Source organism: Diprion similis, chromosome 2 (genome assembly GCF_021155765.1).
Source record: "Diprion similis isolate iyDipSimi1 chromosome 2, iyDipSimi1.1, whole genome shotgun sequence".
Taxonomy (NCBI): Eukaryota; Metazoa; Arthropoda; class Insecta; order Hymenoptera; family Diprionidae; genus Diprion; species Diprion similis.
In genome coordinates this window covers 16878705-16892659 of record NC_060106.1, presented here as the reverse complement: position 1 = coordinate 16892659, position 13955 = coordinate 16878705, and the positions used below count along the sequence as shown (strand labels likewise).

At 35.7% G+C, this 13955-nt stretch overlaps 3 protein-coding genes across 5 annotated transcripts; 2 read left to right on the top strand and 1 right to left on the bottom strand.

Moving 5' to 3' along the window:
- The first annotated feature begins 1514 nt into the window (after positions 1-1514).
- Positions 1515-3718, top strand: LOC124413135 (SAGA-associated factor 29). Its single transcript, XM_046893515.1, has 6 exons — positions 1515-1644; positions 2060-2114; positions 2215-2472; positions 2823-2984; positions 3052-3280; positions 3358-3718. Coding segments are annotated over exons 1-6 (900 nt in total). The 5' UTR covers positions 1515-1642; the 3' UTR covers positions 3552-3718.
- An 857-nt stretch (positions 3719-4575) lies between these two features.
- On the bottom strand, positions 4576-10066 carry LOC124413144 (polyadenylate-binding protein 2-B). Of its 3 annotated transcripts, none has more exons than XM_046893536.1 (8): positions 9770-10066; positions 9246-9379; positions 8401-8515; positions 8217-8284; positions 7812-8053; positions 7632-7721; positions 6797-6881; positions 4576-5711 (listed from the first exon to the last, which is right to left on the bottom strand). In XM_046893536.1, exons 2-7 carry the CDS (start codon positions 9375-9377, stop codon positions 6848-6850), a joined length of 681 nt encoding a protein of 226 aa, XP_046749492.1. In that variant the 5' UTR covers positions 9378-9379; positions 9770-10066; the 3' UTR covers positions 4576-5711; positions 6797-6847. The 3 variants fall into 3 exon arrangements, with proteins under 3 accessions (XP_046749492.1, XP_046749483.1, XP_046749501.1); XM_046893527.1 differs by lacking the exon at positions 9770-10066 and adding an exon at positions 9543-9757; XM_046893545.1 differs by lacking the exon at positions 9770-10066 and adding an exon at positions 9543-9756 and having other exon boundaries at positions 6797-6872.
- Positions 10067-10523: 457 nt separating this feature from the next.
- Positions 10524-13428, top strand: LOC124416029 (probable ATP-dependent RNA helicase Dbp73D). Its single transcript, XM_046896852.1, has 6 exons — positions 10524-10644; positions 10878-11530; positions 11663-11875; positions 12017-12227; positions 12324-12758; positions 12882-13428. The coding sequence occupies exons 1-6, from the start codon at positions 10622-10624 to the stop codon at positions 13252-13254; spliced, it is 1908 nt and encodes a 635-aa protein (XP_046752808.1). The 5' UTR covers positions 10524-10621; the 3' UTR covers positions 13255-13428.
- Positions 13429-13955: the final 527 nt, after the last annotated feature.

Sequence of the window (13955 nt, the reverse complement as noted above, 5' to 3'; positions counted from 1 at the left end):
ACATCAGATGGTCACAAATACATTGTCATTCATATTTATTGTGTCGTGCGGAGAAATATTCCACTTGTGACAGGCTGGAACTGAAACTTCACTTATAAACTATGAAAATAATTACATTATTCAATACTATAAATATATCTTTCTCAAGGTATTTGATATAGCACTTCTCTACTCTCAGCGTAGTTTTTTTGTACGGAACGATTTCCTACGAAACGTTCAATCATTCTTTTGCATTGCTGTGTGACTTTCAGACTAATACTATTCTGCAACTAATGAAAGTGTAACACCGGCACCAACACACTTGTAGTAAGATCGAGGCACATTGAATAAACCGGAACTAACACTTTGTACTGATTCATTTGTGACTTGGTCTTGAGTCGTGTTTCTAATGCTGGTTGCAAATTTCATGTTTTCCAGACGCAACTTGTGATCCTTCGCTCCCAGCGTATTCTGACTGCGTGCAATCGATTCCACTTGTAAAATCGCGTCGATATTGTGCATTAAAGATTGGATTTCAGCATCATCCAAATTCGTCAAATTTTCACAATAAATCCAAGAGGGTTTGCCTTTTTCCTATGAGCAAAAAATGTTCAGTTTTACAGCCGATTTGCATCATCCTTATCAGACTTATTGGACCCTCAAGAACGCGGAAAAAATTTCAAAAAGAGTATAGGACCAACAGCAGAGAAATTACGGAAAAAGTCGTTTTGTCTTTCATGTTCCATTCTGGACTCGCTGCTTGCAGCTACTTTAGACTACGCGCAATTGTATCCTTACGCATAACTGTGTCAATACAGCGTCTGAACAAATTGATCAAACCGTTTTGTAAGTACTCTTTTGAAACGCGACCTCCATCTATATTTTTGCACAGAAGTAACGGGCGCAAGACGAAAATCTGGACACCATTCGAACTGCTGCAAAATGTTTTGTAGGGACTCCGCGTGTAAAGAGTCGTTGCAAAAGTGCAAAGTTCTATGGCAACCACGCACCAATTTGCCTCGCACGGCATTAGGGTCTATGAAATTCGTCCGAATGACGAGACGAAGTAACAACCGAATCAAAATCTAATCAAATTACCGCTCGGTAAAGAGGATCGCTAGCTAATTCTCCTTTTCGTACTTATCGGGTCAGGAATTCTGAGAATTAATTGAACCCCATCGCCGTTATTCGGATAAATTGCGTATAAAGTAATAGCAAAACTCGTCCGCGAAGATTATTGTCAATTGTGAATTTATCTCCGAACTACTTTCTGCATGATCGGCTGAAATAGCTGTGATGCTAAATTTCGGTCGGTAGTTCCATAGACATACCTATAAGAATTTGAATAGACGCTTCAGCCGCCATGTTGCTTTCATCATCTGTGGTTTTCAGTGGGTTTTCACTTTTTTACTACTAAATACTGATCGTCTCGCACATTCGCAATCCTTCGCAATCTTCACGCGCCAACACAGCGCCGAGGCGGGAGGCCACCGAGTTGAAGTTGTGAATATCTGATTATGCATATACTTTTTCAATTATCCCGCACTCAAGGTTTCATTATACAATTATTTGTGTACTGTAATTATCCCACAATTTGTAAATTATAATTCATTTGTAAAGCAATAATATTTTTATAAAGAACTGCGCCAAGTAACTTCAGCCCATGTATGTGTTTATATATATACATCGTTATGGATTTGGTTGTACGTTAACTAAAAATATACTTTTCCTAATCTGCGTAATTATTCATTATGATTCAATCAGAGCAGTCATTGATTATCACAAACAAACTGTCACATAGTTACATGTAACGTGATAAAAATCAGTCAAAGTTGACTTTAACTATTCTAACCTCTAACATAATTCTTCATACGTAAACAAAACACTGAGTACATACATAGCCACTTCATAGCATTGAATTGCTCTTGGTTTTAGAAACGAAAAAAAATCCCCCAGACCTACCGTTTTGTGTAGGAATTCTTGTTTCTCAGTTTAAAAGTGTTTTGTTTCACCTTCTTAAACCATCTGCATCCAACTACTGAGGATGTTATAACACCCAACTTCTCAAATACAATTTTAGGAGCTCTCCTTCAAAGATGCCGTTCACAGCTGACGCAGCGGCACATCAAATACAGGTACCAGCAGCATATTCAGAAATCAAACTCGCTGTCAAAATAATTTTAAATCAGCCTTGTCAAATGGTTTATACGATATGAATAACAATGGATGTTTCAGGAGCGGCTCAAGAACATATACAATTTAATATTTGAGATAGAAGAAGAACGCAATCGATCCGAACATAATTTGAATAATATCACCAAGGCTCATGATAAAATAACACCAGACGATAAAGTCTCTCCTTACTATCAACAAAAATTAAAAAGTTTATATAGCGCTGCTGTTTCTGATGCTCAACAAGAAGAGGAGCTGATACGAAAAGCGCTGGCTAAAATTAACGAAATTAGGGCAATTCGAAATGAGCGTAGAATTCAAGTACGTTAATGTAAAAGTAACAGAGTATTAAAAATTTGCATTACCAGAGAAAGTTCACAAATCCAAGTGAAAATATAAATTCCAGATGAAGTATTGCCATATTCATAGATGAAGTCCTTGAGAATATGTCTAACAATTTTACATACTTTTAGACAACTGGTGGTCCAAATTATTCAGATTCTATTTCACGATAATTTTATTGCAGACAAAAAATATACACTCGTCTGTATACTTTGTAAATATATGAAACACTTGGAAAACAGTTATTTGCTAGCGATATGTTATTCATGAAATTTAACAAATTGTTCAATTACTGTGAAAGAATGACAAAAACCTTCGTTCTTATGTAGGCACGTAATGCCGGAAACAAGGAAACAATACGACGAGGTGCATTGATGAAAATGTTGTTAAGCTCTGCACAAACTCTACCACTTTACGTTGGTAAATCACCTGGAGCAAAACCGCCCCCACTATGTGGCGCAATTCCAGCTGAAGTTACATATATAGCAAAGGTATGAAGGGAATAGTTTGTAAAACATTTGAATTTACGTCAAATGATATATTAATAATATTTTTCAGATGGGAGATATGGTTGCCGCGCTCGTAAAGGGATCAGAAGAAGAGGAGAATTGGATTCTTGCTGAAGTTGTTCAATTTAATCCAACAACGAGTAAATATGAAGTCGATGACATAGATGAGGAACAAAAGGATAGACACGTTCTTTCAAAGCGACGTGTTGTCCCGTTGCCTCTGATGCGAGCAAACCCAGAGACAGATGCCCACGCATTATTTCCAAAAGGATCTATAGGTATGGGTATATGCTTGTTTTATAACTAACTACGGTTATTCCCAACTCTATAATGCAGTATGATTTTGCTTTTAAAGTTATGGCGCTCTACCCGCAAACAACATGCTTTTACAAGGCTGTTGTTAATCAGCTACCGACTACCGCGACTGAAGAGTACGAAGTACTATTCGAAGATGCAACGTATGCAGACGGATACTCCCCACCTTTAAATGTTGCGCAACGTTACGTTATATCCATAAAGGAGAGTAAGAAAAATAAAAGTCAATCTTGAAGAGAAGCAAATGTATTATTCACTCTAGAGAATCAGTAACGTATGATGATGATATTGGAATTTTCGAAGCATTAATTCAGATAAAATCACGTCTAATCGAGATGGTGTACAATTCAAATCATGCAATCATACCACTGCCATGAATTATTTTCATAATTACAGTACGAATTTTCTGTAATTCTATATTTACGTAGCCAAATGAATAGAAATCGACTTTTATTTATTAGAGGTTTGTATAACTTCATCAAAGTGTATATAATCAATAAACAGGTGAAATTTTCTATGCTAGTATGTATATGTATTTTATACATATTGCGCACATATACATCTAAAATATTATCAAAATTATAACTTGAATTACTCAAAATTATGCATAAGGATTCTTTATTTGTCCATTCAATCATCTTACATTTATTTTTTAACATGTTTTTTCCTCTTATCTATTTTCTTTTCTTATTTTTTTTTCCTAGTGAGAAATAAAAATTGTTCATGAATACGTGTTATGTCGCTGAATCGAAGGTGATGCTGCACCGCACCTGCAAAATACTTAGCGACATGGGAGTAATGTGGGTTTAATTAGACTTTCGGTCTCTAACATGAACACCAGAACTTTTTAGTGCTCAAAACGCACTCGGAAGTACATTTTGTATAAATATCGGTAATAACGATCAATCCTCGTCTTACAAAGTAGAATTCAACACGTTTTTTTTTAACTTTAAATCAAATTAAAAATCTATTCTTAAAACGGTCCTACTTAATGAAAATTGCAATAACATCAAACTGTGTTGCTTTTGAAAAACTATTTTTATAATTAAAAAGAATTTTAAAGCAACTTCTTTCACCAAATGCATACAAAACTGGTCAATGAACTGATTAACTCGTTATTAGTTATAAACTATGGGATATAATTCTATTCATTCAGATTGTAGTTCAATGAATTTGTTTCTTCTTTTTCTCTTATCTGCTTCTTTTGTCTAGACATCAGCACATGAATTAACATATGGGTATTTTATGTTTTTTTTCCAAAGAACTTGTGATTCCAAACACACTCCTTTGTAGGTATAACATATGAAAAAGGTGTTCTGCCATGAGCATTTACTGCGTACATAAAACAATACCTGAATAATTATGTGCCTGACAATCGTTTGATATTTGGAATTATGATGAAGTTAATGACAGATTTTTATTGCATGAGTTCGTATTTTGTATTTTTACAAATTGCTATAAGACAAATGATCTGGACCAATAGATATTACTTGTACGTTAAACTGTTTCAGAGAAAAGTGAAAAAAATGAAATAAAATAATCGAAGTCAGGAATAAACTCAAACAATTTGTTTAATTAACTTGGGCATTGAACTATAAATAGCAAAACGACAGCTTGTCTTGATCGATAATTACAATACCGACGCAAAAAAAAATTGCTCCTACAAAAATCATTCCAACTTACCAAGGCATGAGGAAAAAAAAAAGAAAAAAAAAAAAGAATTTGAAGGAAAAAAGTATTCAATGTAACATTTTTACATGAAGAACTGATTGCTACAATATTATTCTTATTGATCCAGGTCTCATTGCTGTTTTCATCATTTTTTGCTGTCGCGTTATAGTTATACGATGAACACTTATTTTGTAATAAAAAATATATGGTGCCTAAAGTACAGAGATAATAAATTACAACACTAGATTGATACATCAATAATCATTACGTACGAAATGAATCTTTTAAATGTTTGCCATCGACATGGTTAAACGACAGAATATATTTTGAATGAGAAACATTCTCCCTCTTTGAATCAATGTCAAATATATAAAAATTGAATATTTACTTGCAGCTACCTAAAATCTTCGAGATCGGGAAGACCTACGATAAGTTGCCTCTGTAGGGTGATTGAAAACTTACGCTAAAAAATAAATTGCTGCAATTATTATCAAATAAATTGAACTACAATTGCGAATGATTGACGATCTGGTATTAAAGAATCAGTGGTTCTTTTTTTCTTTGTTGTCGTTTTTTTCTTTCTTTTCATCTTTACTTTTTTTTTTTTGATTCGATAAAATTACGAAATAGGAATAATTGTGCCCGCTTTGTCCAATCTTTTTTTTTCTTTTGACATGTGGCTTTTTTTCTCTCTCTTTTTTTTCCATCGTTTGAGTTTTTTTTCTGTGGACATATCATAAATATGAAGAGACATGAATTTTCTTATTACAACGAAGATTAACTTGCAGTTTTGGGAATGAATTTTTACAATGGCTACATTCTTGACAGAATGCATAAGATAAAAATATAATGCAACACAGCACAGTTTACTCAAAGGGGGGAGGTTTGGATAAATTATCGGGCTAACGGAATTCAGTCAATTAAGATGACAATATTCATAAAATTTCATAAGATACTTCAAAAGTAATATTTAACAATATACTGTGCTCTGTTGTGCAATTATATTTGACTGAGACTATTAGTCACTATTGAAAATCAACAGGACGCTAAGAGCCATATTCTATGTTGTAGTAGCTGCATCTATTTTTGCTAACCGTAATATCCCGCTAATGGAAAAATAATATTTCCTTTCTCAAAAACACGATTCTTTGAGCATATAAATGACTCCACTAGCAATCGCCTTTGTGCATTTGATGAAAATATGTGCTTTAGCGAATACAGAACCTTAGTCGATAATAATATCTTCAGTGTTACGTCAAGATTTCGATAATTCAATTAGTATTACACCTTAGATGAGAAGTTATTTGAGCCTTGAAAAATCAGCATAGAATATGACTTTGTATGAAGTTCTAGTTGAACTGCAAATATTAATGTAGGCTCTTCCTTTCATTCTTCACAAATAATTATGTACACAACAATTGATCCAGTACTGTCAATTTGCTATTTTCCATTGTTAAAAAAGGCACACAAAATCTAGTTATATTAAAGCCGGTAGCAACATTATACAGTAATGAAGAAATCGGTGTAAGAACATCCAGGTTTCGAAATGAAAACGATAATCCATTCTTCACATTATGTCATTCAACATTCGTAGCAAGCTTACAGACGTTGAATGTGGTACAATTCAAAGTGTAAAAACGGAAATCCGGAAAAATTAGAGTTGGTATTACAAATACTGGCGGCATTGATTCAACTGTCTCCAACTTCTATTGGCTATATCATTGCACGAATGAATTACTCATTTTCATTCAAATCACCATGCTGTGATGAGAATAAAATACCAGGAAAAAATATTTCCAAATACTCACCCTGAATATGAATCAGATGGCACCTCTCCTCATATCGAAGGTCTACAAGCGTCAGTAGGGCATGTAGTAGCCACGCCTGTAACTTCTGTGGCGTTACAAAAAAAAAAGGGAGGAACAATAAAACTTCAATTATTTTGTGAATTTTTGTGTCCTTTGTCCATTGAAAAGTAACTTCTACAGAACGAAATAAAATAGAAAAGTGGAAAGTGGTATCCTAGTACTACTGGATTATTGCTACTTTACGTGCAACAGAAAAAAAACTGTAATACTGTTACTGAGCTATATTTGACTAATACGCGTTCAAACTTGAAAAATATCTCATATCAACACATCGAACAAAGTGACCAAAAATAATACAAAATCGAAGCTTTAAATTCACACAAGTATTTGATAATTGTCATATCCCGATTTATAGGAGAATATTGGGCAGGATTTATCGATTTTATAAAACATGAATACTCTGATGAAGTGACAATCAGAAACGATAAGTACCTGTAACGTTCATTATTTGTGGTATTACAAACTGATAGAGAACTTTGTTTTCACAGTCAACTACATGGAAGTAACGTGCATTTCTGAAGAAAACAGTTTCACACATCTATAAAGTTTTAAAACTTCCAAATTAAAATCAAGTCAAATCCGTCTGAGAATCATAACACCGTATATTTATTTATTATTTATCATTGGCTCGAAACATGCTTATAAAATAAAAATAACAATTACTCGATTATTGTTTTATATAATATTCGGAACAAATCGTCTCCAACAAAACACCCAGAGCCATAAATTAAGCTACGCAGTTGTGAATAAGTAACATATTAATGACCGATATTACCTGGGTCGCCTTGCATATCGGCAGCCAAAATAGGCGCTACCACGACTGATTCGAGCAGCTCCTCTGAATCCACGTGCTCCTCTAGGTCCTCTGCGAATGAATTTTTGCAAAAGTTGGTGAAAATTTGCTGTCAATTCAATAACACAGTTCAACATTTCCAACTATGAATAGAGAAATTACCTGTTGGTGATTGACATGCCTGGTCTATTAGTTCTCTTGGGCATCACTTTGATTTGACGACCTCGGAATAAAGACTCATCCATAGCCATCGCAGTCTGGACCGAATCACGATCCCCAAATTCAATGTAAGCAAAACCTTTGGGATGACCATCGAACTTATTGCACAAAATTGTCACTCTGTTGATACTGCCGCACCCGTGGAAATGCTGCTCCAATTCCTCAGCTGTTGCTCCATAATCAACCTATTATTCGTTTGTTTAAATTAGTTCATTATCCACACTGAAGTCTCGAACTATTGCAATCCTGTTTGCCTTGAAAATGTTTGAAGTGTAGGTAATTCACTACCAATTCGTTCAGTGCACAGAGGTAGGAAAAAATAATCAAATGATTAGTGAATTTACTCACATTTCCAACATAAATCGATCTATTATCCACTTCCATTTTCTCTTCCAAAGACATGTTTAATGGGCTAGCTGTAATTGTAATTCAAGAATTATCGATCAGTTAATGACAGGAGTTTTGCCTACGTAATTATATTTATAACAATGAAAGATTGTTGTCTCATTTTAATTGTTTACAACCCACTTACTGATGCCAGGAGGGCTGCCCATGTTCATTTGCTTGTCAACCTCGGATTGCAATTGTTTTAATTTTTCTGCTTCTTCCTCCATTTCCCTGACACGTGCTTTTATTGCCTCCAATTCCTACATTAAAGAGAGAAGATATTTCTTTTTCTGAATACAATATATAGAACGTTGAACGGTTTGTATAACTGAGGTATCAAATGAAACATAAGGCTTGCTTGTTAAACATCAATTTCTAACAATGTATTTGCGAAGAAAATATTTTGTTTGCTTTGAATAAATATCAGGAACACAACTGAATTATGATGAAAATTCTGCTGAAACAATCAGAATTTATAAGATGAGAAATAAGCTCAGCTCATCTGTTAACAAATTATCTCATAACACTTACCCTGATTCATGGTTTTGCTGACAAGAATATGAAAAAAACGATTTCAGGGACATGAACATGGTCATCTTTACTCTCAGAGTGAAGGATATTTTTGAAGAGAAAAAAAAAAAAAAAAAAACACACGCAAAGGTCTTTCAACTTTTCTAAAATTAGACATTGATTACTATAATATTGACGATTCGAGCCACGAGATCTTCGTAAAACATTACAATGGGATAAATCTTTTGATAAATGATGAATACAAGTCAGATGCTACATAATAGAAAACAATCTTTATGAAATTAGTTATAATCACGAACGCGTCGAGCTGCTAGTCGTGAATAACGGGAATCGGCACACCGTGTGGAAGCTCTTTGCGAGTCGAATAATCTATAAACATCTATGACGTAGTTCTAATAATCGAGGAAGTCTAATGGTACGACGTTGATGGATATTAGCAACATTTGAACGATCACTTACAGGGTCATCAACGTTTGCTTCGCTGTTGTTATGATCTCCGTCACCTCGCATCAAAGTATCGCCATCCTGACCATTTTCTAAGCCATCTAGGCCGTCAATTTGATCGCTGGCTAACAAATCTGTTTCAGACATATCTGTAAACAGAGTGAACGACAGATAAATCGTTTTCCGGTATATTTGCCGAAGTCTATGAAACGAGGAGGGGTTAAACCGCCGCGATATCAAAGAATATTCCCTTTGCCACGAAAAAGAAGAACAGAGAAAAATCGAAAAAAAATTAGAAAAACCGATGCTTACCTCATTCACTACTGTGCGTTAAATGAAATAAAGAAAAAACTCTTTAAAAACTTTTCTCGCTACCGGCTCCACGACGTTTATTTATTTATAGAACTATCTCTCCTCCGATATCTATTAAATTCACGACATGCAACGGCGTATTCGCGGAGGACTCGACACTTTCCGACGCCGCAAACCTGTAGTCAGAGATCAATGAAAAGAGATACGTGTACACTGTACATACGTACAGAAACGAGGCACGCGCTGATTTTGTTACCGGCTGCTTCAACCAACGCTGCTTATTCACCGGCTGCCGCACGATGGCGTACGACGATTCTGAAAAATGAATCAATCTTTTTTTTCTCATTCGGTTCCTTATTTCGTTTTCACGTATCATTGAGTCACATATAATTTTTTCGTCACTTGTGACCTTTTCAAACTTTCTCGCGTAAGGTTTAACGTTGACAAAGTATATTTCTCATTTCTACTGACTTTATAAATCAGTATTCGATGCCACTCTAACACCTAGCCACGGTCTTGTTATATACAGGTTTGGAAGTTGGAACGTCCCAAATTTGCCGATGGTAGGGGAGGTCCTCATTTCGAGGCCGAATTGATAGTTCTGTCAACGGCCACCGTGTATTCCATGGATCCTACACTTTCTAGTCGGGTGAAATCCAGAAAGATAATAACAGACAGAGTGGGCAAGATGCAGTTAAGTTGGAACGGTCGTGCAATTCGGGGTGCGTTCGACTTGGGCGCCGCTAGGTTACGGTTACGGATATTGTAAACCGCCCTTAAAAGCTACCTCAGTTCTCTCTCTCTCTATCTGTTATTACCTCTATGTTGGAATCATATTGAATCGATCAAATTGAAAAGTCGATAATGTAGAGCGCTAGCAAAGAGTGTAAATTGAGCTTAATAAGGTACGACAGCATCCTCTGGGTTGCGTTTGAGGAACTCGGAATTCAGCGGCAACGTTCAGCGTGTTGAAAGTATATTAAAGTTCAGATTAGGTTAAGTTTCATTGAAGGGGTTACCAAGCGCGATTCTGAAATTTACCTTTCATAACAGTACGTGAATTCAGCGGTGACATAAATATGAGTCTCTTTGTTGTAAACAGGTAAGGTTCGATAATTTTTTTCATATCTCCTAGTTTATATTCTTATGTCTTTACGTAATTTTCGAATGACTGTTTCAACTGACAATGAACAACGGCACCCACGTGTTTGACGCACGTGTTTCATGCTGCCTACGTTATTTTCAGCCTTAGAAATTTTCAGTGCTTTTTTAACTTTAATTTGGTGTGGTCAAAGACAGTCTAAGATGAACTTATCGTTTTTATATTTTTTTCAGGTATCAGGGTAACGATGATAATGTAACAGATTCAACGAATACAGAAGACCACTACACAACTTTGTTGAAGAAAATTGAGGAGCGCAAAAAGCGCAAGAGTGCAACACAAGAAAACAAAGTTAATCAAAATGGAGTTCACGGCTCTGAGGTTACGGTTGCGAAGAAGAAGCGTAAGAAACAAAAGACCTTGGCTACTAAAGAAAACGAAGCAGAATGCAAAGACACAGCTACTCCTGAAACAATCACACCGTCTAAACATTTCACTGCTACAGAAGTCAACGACCTTGCAGCTAGTGAACGGCATGAAAGCTTGACAGAAACCACAGGTTCTACGCAAAAGGCAACTGCAAAGAAACCTGATTATCTTATTCTCGGATCTGATTCTCACAAGAAGAAACCAGTTATTAAACGTGTCTTACCTGAATGGTTGTCAAAACCAGAACTAATTTCTGCCGATGTAAATAGCGGCCCTAGTTTATCTGACTTCGAATCGATCTTAGATTCTGATATAATAGATGTTCTTAAGAAAAGCGGAGCAACAAAACTTTTTCCAGTTCAAGCAAACATCATACCATGGTTACTGGAATGCGATAGGCATAGAAAAGTGGGCTGGTGGCCACGAGATGTTTGCATTTCAGCACCTACGGGAAGTGGTAAATGGAATTGTATTTATTACACGATATTTTTCTAGATATATTTGCCTGATTTATGTCTTCTCTTTAATATCACAGTGGTTGTTTCCCAAGTATATCCATGTCTCCATTAATAGATCAATTTTGTTCCAGGAAAAACACTTGCATATGTTTTACCAATTATTCAACTGCTAAAGGATCGATTAGTAAGAAAAGTCCGTTGTCTTGTCGTACTTCCAGTCCAGGAGCTAGCTGCACAGGTCTTTAAAGTGATGAAAACATATTCAGAGCATACAAATTTGCGGGTAACATTGCTCTCAAGTGCTGCTACTTTTCAGCAAGAACAGGAAAAACTTGTCAAACAAGGTTTGTACCTAAATCTGGGCATGATGGAATTTTGGAAGAAATTTTGAATTTTATAAAAACTTACACTTTTGCAGGAAAAAAGAAGTTATACGATAGCATCTAATCAAACCGACTTGTTAACACATTGAATATCTGCTTTAGACGGATCTGGAAACTACATCAGCAAGGTAGATATCATTGTAACAACACCTGGTCGCCTGATAGATCACATTGAAAGAACCAAAGGATTTTCACTATCTTCACTGCGATATCTTGTCATCGACGAAGCTGATAGAGCCACGGATTGGCTGCAGCATCTTCCGGCTCCACATTACGGATCAGCCACTCTTAATATATCCAACATTGACTCAAAGTAACGTATAAAAGTTGCTGATTTTGTTGAATACTAACATTTCAACAACTAACAGTTTTGCTATACACTATAACTCCCTAAATATTTTGAAATTAGGAATCGACCTACTCAGAAGCTATTGTTTAGCGCGACGTTATCTCAGGACCCCGAGAAGCTGAGTAGACTTGGTTTATTTCAACCCAAGTTATTCACATCCGTTCTACCAGAAGACAAAGATATAGATTTAAATTTGGACAAAGCTACCGGAGATTTTGTTGGGCGTTACACTAGTCCGGACGAACTAGTCGAGAAAGCTGTAGAGTGCGAGACTTTGAACAAGCCACTTGCTCTTTTCCAACTATTAACTGGAAGCGACGAAGTGCAAAGAACGCTGGTGTTTACAAACTCCGGAAATACAGCGCATAGATTGGCCTTGCTAATCAGTTTACTGGGTAAAAAGAGAGGATTAACTGTGGCGGAAATGTCTGCACGTTTGGATTACAAAAAACGAGAAAGTGTGTTGTCGAAATTCGCACAAGGAGATATTCAAGTGTAAGTCACAGCGTGTGCATGGTATATAAGCCTGGAAAGGATTGTTAAAATTCAACTGATTTTTAATTTTCGTTAATTCACAGATAATTTCACTCTTAATCGATCTTACTTGATTTATTTCAGGTTGGTTAGCTCGGATGCTTTAGCCCGTGGAATGGATATCTCGGGTGTAAATCTAGTCGTTTCCTACGACTTGCCAAAACACATCAAAGGTTACATTCACAGATCAGGTCGAACAGGTCGAGCTGGTACTCCGGGTACAGCGGTGTCTATTCTAACACCCGCACAGATCGCAGCTTTCACTAAAATGTTGACCAGTGCTCGAAAAACTGTACCTGTTATTGAGAAAATGGATGTTGACTCGTTTTCCGAATCCCCTGATTACGAGGAGCATATAGAAAAGCTGAGAGAAATGTTGGAGGAGGAGCAAACCAACGACTTGAATCATATAAAGTCTGTTAAAAGAAGGCATAAACGGATACATAAGAAGCCATAAGTTCAACTACTGCCTTCTGCTTACAGTAAAATATGGAAAACCACTTTTCTAGACACTTTCTGTAATGTAAATAACGTGTCGGGTAATTCTATCACGTACGATACCGAAAAACAATATTTATGTCCACTGAACTACGTTACGTGAAAAATGCAGTGAAGGATTTAACATCGATAATAACATTTTATTGTCTGAATTTTAATAATATCATACATTGCATTATTATTATTATTATTATTATTATTATTATTATTACTAGTTTACGTTGCTCTATCCGTTTAATTTTAATACCAATTTGAATAATCAACTGTTGGTTACTCTGTTTATATTATTCAATGTTTACGAAGGCAACCATTCATATTATAATAATTTATAAAAAGATAAATGATGTCACTTATCTCGTAAAACGGAGAAAATATTATTACGTAACATTACCAAAAATTCTCATCTTTGACGCGCACGTCACTTACTATCTCCCTTGAAGAACAAATCGGTGCGCAATGAATCACGTCTCGCTTTCTATTAACAAGACATATTTCGTCGATGAGATGGAAGTTTACTTTACTAGAAGTGTGCGGCCTAGCGGGAAACGAGAGGTTGATAACTGGAGTTTGAATAGTTATTTCATCTCGAGTAGGACCTGTGCCAATTTCGACTTTGGAAAGTTTGTAATTAATTATTTGGACGCGGTGAAGTAGGATGAA